The 5,831-nt window shown below is 39.9% G+C and overlaps 1 protein-coding gene across 2 annotated transcripts; it reads left to right on the top strand.

Annotated features, from left to right (window-relative positions):
* Window positions 1–1,489: 1,489 nt before the first annotated feature.
* Window positions 1,490–4,569, top strand: LOC119428977 (homeobox protein engrailed-1-B). 2 transcript variants are annotated; one of them, XM_037696693.1, is made up of 2 exons: window positions 1,490–2,163; window positions 3,883–4,569. In XM_037696693.1, the coding sequence occupies exons 1-2, from the start codon at window positions 1,710–1,712 to the stop codon at window positions 4,200–4,202; spliced, it is 774 nt and encodes a 257-aa protein (XP_037552621.1). In that variant the 5' UTR covers window positions 1,490–1,709; the 3' UTR covers window positions 4,203–4,569. The 2 variants fall into 2 exon arrangements, with proteins under 2 accessions (XP_037552621.1, XP_037552620.1); XM_037696692.1 differs by having other exon boundaries at window positions 3,871–4,569.
* Window positions 4,570–5,831: the final 1,262 nt, after the last annotated feature.

Here is a 5,831-nt window from a genome sequence, read left to right as displayed (position 1 = left end):
TAAAGCAAATATTTTCCTTAAAACAGAAAAGTTGCGGTTTTACTGTCACTGTTTAAGAGTTTTATTTGAATTAACAAAAAAATAAAACATTGTATTTATAATAAATTCTGGGGCTTGGTGTCGCACGAATGAACGCAGTGAATATATATATAAATATAAATAAATATATATAAATATATATAGGTTGGTGTTTGGTTTCTGTGCAGAAAACAGAAACACTTCATGTGGAGTCTCCACCGTCCTCCAACAACAGGCTCATCGTGGCTCTCGGCGTGCACGTGCGTGCGTGCACGGCGACTTTATGGGGCTACTCAATAAAAGCCCGGCTGCAATCGGCCGGCTGCATTCATCATCCCATTATGGCGACAAATCCGGCTCCGGGTCGGTGAAAGGTAGCATGAATCACCGACGTTGAGCCGTCAATAAAGTCATTTCTGTGAACGGCGTCTCCGCGGCGCCCCCCCATTATTCAACGAGCTTTATCAGCACCTTGGAAATTACTGCGGCTTGTAGCGCGGCCCCCGCCTCGCTTTGATTAAGGGCCCTGCCAGGGAGCGCTGACAGCAGCTCTGGACTGGGCTTTTCTTCGGCCCAGCTTACCGGGACAAGCGTGGGGAGCGAGGCACCCCCCGCCCCCCCCAAGGGTGAAGACTAATTAAAAGCTATAAACGATGTTCTGCGGAGGCAGATAAGAGCGAACTGAGAGCTCATTGAGCCACGAAGATACTGTCCTAATTGGAATTTAATTAAGTAGCCACAGCTCCGCAGTCGGGCCCGCGGGATGAAGATTTCACCGCAGATCAACACGTCCGCACTTCCTCCACCTTATTATCACTGTTAATATTATTCTTTGTTCCAATCACCAATTAGAGCTTTAAAACACTTAAAGCTCTATTTATTAGGCCTATGAAGGAGTTTATAGTCGCCTAAAATCTTGTTTATTTTTGTTAAAACCTAAAAAAAATTGGATAAAAGTAGAAAAAATGTGCCCCTTATAGGTGTAATAACTAATTTAAGTGGATAAATCAATTATCCTTAATTTTTCAGTTTATATAAATCAAATATGCAGTTTTTTTTAATGAAAATTACTTGAATTAGTTCAAGTTTTTATTCATTTTGAAGCCAAAAGTGTTTTTTTTTTTATACATTTTGAACTATTTTTCTATTTAGCTGCTTTTGTCTCGTTTTTCAGCTCCTGGTAAATTATTTTGGCTCATATGTGGCTAAAACAGCCCTTCACGTGATCCTTTGTTTCTGTTTTTATTTATTTTTTAAACATGTCGGGCCTTTTGTTTTTGTTTTCTTACCTCCTTCCAGCGCTTCCTTGTTATTGACCTCTCCGTCTCGCGCCGAGCCGTCCTGGCCTCTGATTGGACGGCGTTAATTGTGACAGGGACGGTCTTCGCGTCTGATTGGCCGAAAAGTGCACGCGCACACGTGCTTCCGGCAGGGAGAATGAAGAAGCGCGCGGAGAGGCGGGAGCGGGCGATGAGTTTTAGTGGAGCTCGAGGAGCGGAGGCTGATTGTTGTCGTGGAGCTCCAAGGCGACGCCGCGTCGGCTCGGAGGCATGTCGCCGCTGTAGGAGTCAACGACCGCGGGCTTCTATCCGAACCAGCAGGCTCGGTTTGCATGCTGTCCGACTGATCTGGACCCAGAAGACGGGGAGGGAGAGCCGGCAACAAGTGGACGTTTCTCCCCATCAGCGGCGATGGAAGAGCGCAAGGAGCCGAGCGAGGAGGAGAGCGGCGTCTCGCTGTCGCCGAACCTCCCGTCCCCGGCTCTGATTCTGCCGCACCACCAGGCCGCCCAGCAGGCCCACCGAACCACGAACTTTTTCATCGACAACATCCTGCGGCCGGACTTCGGCTGCAGGAGGGAGGCGAGCGGCCGGAGCCAGCCGCTGCCCGCCGGCGGCCTCTGCCTGGACTCCAGCAGCGACAGCGCCGCCTCGTCGCCGGCCTCGTCCTCTTCGTCGTCGCCGAAGTCGCAGCAGAGCTCGGCGAAGCAGGGCGACGGCGCGGGCCGGTACTCGGACAGCCCGTCGTCCATCGTGGTTCTGAACGGCGGGGACGGAACCCCGCCGCCGATAACGAAGGAGAGCCAGCCGCTGCTGTGGCCCGCCTGGGTCTACTGCACCCGCTACTCGGACCGGCCCTCATCTGGTAAGGCGCTATGGTCCCCGGACCGGCCCGGTCGGAGCCCGCCGGTCTCAGACGTGTTCAGGCTACGGTCAAAAAATAGGAAATTGGAAATCACCGTGCGCAAAGTACATATTTATAATGTTGTTAATCGATTAAAAATAATGAAAAAGATATTTTAAATGAAAAGTGTGCTTTAAAAAACATAATTATAAACCCCATACTTTAACTTTTCGTTTAAACGATTTAATCATAAAATGTAATAAATGCGGATTTTTTCAGTTTTTAATTAGTTTAAACAAAATCTTTTTTTTTTGTATCTATTAAAATTATAGACGTCAAATTAAGGGGGAGTTAAGAACCTCCGCCATTGTTGTAGTTTATATAATTTGTAGGCGAAATAATTGAAAATGAATTTGACTCAACTGAAAAAAATTGGAGCAAATTAAATAAATTAAAAATGCATGTTTAGATGCTTTAAAACAATATTGACATTTTTTAATTAAATGAGCTAAAATCAAACTTTTTTTTAACTATTAATATTTTTAAGATAATTAACATTTAAAGGCTCATTTTAACAGTTCTGTTTTACAGTAAATAGTTTTTAATTTTTATCACTTTGTCTTCTATTTGTTCAAGTTTGACTTTTATTTATTGTGACTGTGTTGAAGCTGTTCAACCTGGTTTTAATGTCAAAAGTGAATATTTAAATTTAAAAAAGTTATTTTTTATTTAAATTTTAACCAGTTTTGGCCACGTTTTCATAAATGTAAACTTGCTTTTAGGGTTGTTTATTTCATGTTTTACAACCTTAAAAACAGTTAGTTTCCTGTTTATTGCGATTAAACGCACCTGTTATTAATTATTAATTAGCCATATTGTAGCTGCTGTCCCCTACATTAAAACACAATTTAATAATGTTTTTTTAGGCTAAAATGAGCTTATACAAATTTATCTCCTATTAAAGCCACACTGTAAATGGTAATTTGGCTTTTTTTTAATGTTAAAACATTAATGACCATTATTGTTTTATTGTTTTTAACTTATTAATTTTACTTTTAGTGTTTCCATCAAATTCCAGTTATATAAAGTTATCAGCTAGAATGTGTTTACATTAAGATAATGTTGTTTTTATTGTAAATGTTAATAAAATATCATGTAATATTTATCCCTTTAAGTAAAAGTAGTTCTGAACAAGTTGTGAAGTATTTTAATTATCTACTATAGCTCAAAAAATATATATTTTTGTTGTTGTTAAAACGTTACTATGAAAATTATATTGTGCATTGTAAGCTAACGGGAAAAAAATAATCTACCTGAGGCTAAAATGTTAGTAAAATAGTTAATACGAAGCTATATTTAATGTGAGCTTCAATAAATTAAAACCTGTTTTTTATATAAAATTTAAAATGAGTGCTTGTTCAGGAATATTTAGTATTTTATTTAGGGCTGAATTATTATTTAAATGACCATAAAAATCATTTTGTCCAAATGAAGGTATAACGATAGGCTACATTAAAATGTGACGTTTGCGTTTCATTTTGGGACAAGTCTTGTGATATTTATTTATTTACTCAAGATGAAATCGTAATTCATTCCCACGTTCCTGACCTACATCTGAGCTCTTACTGCAGATAATTACCGAGACGCTCCGGTAAAACCCGGAGCTTTCAGCCCACGGTGCCCCTTGGTGCAGCTTAATAGAATAAATCTTTTTTGTTTCCATTGTTGTTTCCACACCAGGCCCCAGGACACGCAAACTGAAGAAGAAGAAGAACAGCAAGGAGGACAAGCGGCCGCGGACGGCGTTCACGGCCGAGCAGCTGCAGAGACTCAAAACCGAGTTCCAGGCCAACCGGTACATAACGGAGCAGCGGAGACAGTCTCTGGCCCAGGAACTGAACCTGAACGAGTCCCAGATTAAGATCTGGTTCCAGAACAAGCGGGCCAAGATTAAAAAGGCCAGCGGCTACAAGAACGGGCTGGCGCTGCAGCTCATGGCTCAAGGACTTTACAACCACTCCACGACCACGGTGCAGGAAGACAAGGAGGAGAGCGAATGAGGGGCCCGGACTCTTCCCTTCAGGGGCCCCACGGACTCTTTGGATACCAGGAGATGGGACAAGAACTGCTATTTAAAAAACCCAGATTTCTGTTTATGGTAACGGTATATGGACACAATTATATAATTAAAATTTATATAGCCACACAGTTATCATTGTACCGCAGCGTAACTTGATTTCAGGATCGCGTCTCATCCGCTTTCGGTTCTGTCGAGGTGTCCCGGTTTTTAGGATGTCTGGTTTTTATAGTTTTCTCGTGATCGCCTGTCGTTCGTGTTTTTCATTAAACTAAGAGCCGTCCACAGACTCAAAACAAGCCAAAGATTTTAATATGTTCACATGTAGACAAAAATAAAACAAAAAAAAAAAAAGAGAGAAAAGACTAAATTATTCTTTTTTTTTTTAATACCCATTTCCACAACAAAGAATTAGTAATTTACCATCTCATTTTACTTTACAATAAGAAATTTATTAACATATTGTCACCCAGTTATGCAGTTTTAGCTGTGATTAACAACTTTTTTTTAACAAGATTTTAGCCAATTATAAAACTGTTTTTGAGGATTTTTCGTATTTACGAAAGGCATCGGTTGATTTTAGAAATGCCACACACGGTTAAAGACTCCCCACAGTTCTGGTTTCTCCGTTTGGATAAAATTTCACCCGTTAAACTATTCTGGTTGTTTACAAGGTGGTACTTTCCCCTCCCGATCGTTAAACAAACCAGCGTATTTACAAAATGAGCCGCAGAGGCCTTTTACAAGCACGGTGGCGGTGTAGGAGTTGTTTGGGCCTGCGTGACCTCGGGCTGGTTCTGAGTCCGTGTGCTTCAGTTTAAGCTGATGGATTATGGGGGATTGCTGGTTTGAACTGTCTTTTTCAAATGACCATTGTCTCCGGTAGTTCTGACAAAGTCACTTAAAGCAACTTACATATTTAGGTTTTAAACTAATGTAAATTCAAAACAGTATTTTTCTTAAAGGTAGTGTGACAATATGGCAAAATACACACAAATTTTTTAAAACGGATGTGTAATAAAAATCTGAAAAAGGGTTTTTAAACTACCGTTGTCTCCGGTAGTTTTGACAAAGTAATAAAGCAACTTACATAGGTTTTAAAAAGGTAGTGTGACAATATGGCAACATAAACACAAGTTTTAAAACTGATGTGTAATAAAAATCTGAAATGGGGGTTTTAAACTACCGTTGTCTCCGGTAGTTTTGACAAAGTCACTTAAAGCAACTTACATATTTAGGTTTTAAACTAATGTAAATCCAAAACAGTATTTTTCTTTAAAGGTAGTGTGACAATATGGCAAAATACACACGTTTTTTAAAACGGATGTGTAATAAAAATCTGAAAAAGGGTTTTTAAACTACCGTTGTCTCCGGTAGTTTTGACAAAGTAATAAAGCAACTTACATACTTAGGTTTTAAAAAGGTAGTGTGACAATATGGCAACATAAACACAAGTTTTAAAACTGATGTGTAATAAAAATCTGAAATGGGGGTTTTAAACTACCGTTGTCTCCGGTAGTTTTGACAAAGTCACTTAAAGCAACTTACACATTTAGGTTTTAAACTAATGTAAATTCAAAACAGTATTTTTCTTAAAGGTAGTGTGACAATA

Source organism: Nematolebias whitei, chromosome 23 (genome assembly GCF_014905685.2).
Source record: "Nematolebias whitei isolate Nwh7 chromosome 23, NemWhi1, whole genome shotgun sequence".
NCBI lineage: Eukaryota > Metazoa > Chordata > Actinopteri > Cyprinodontiformes > Rivulidae > Nematolebias > Nematolebias whitei.
Note: the sequence above shows the minus strand (reverse complement) of the source record. Positions and strands in the feature narration are given on the sequence as shown.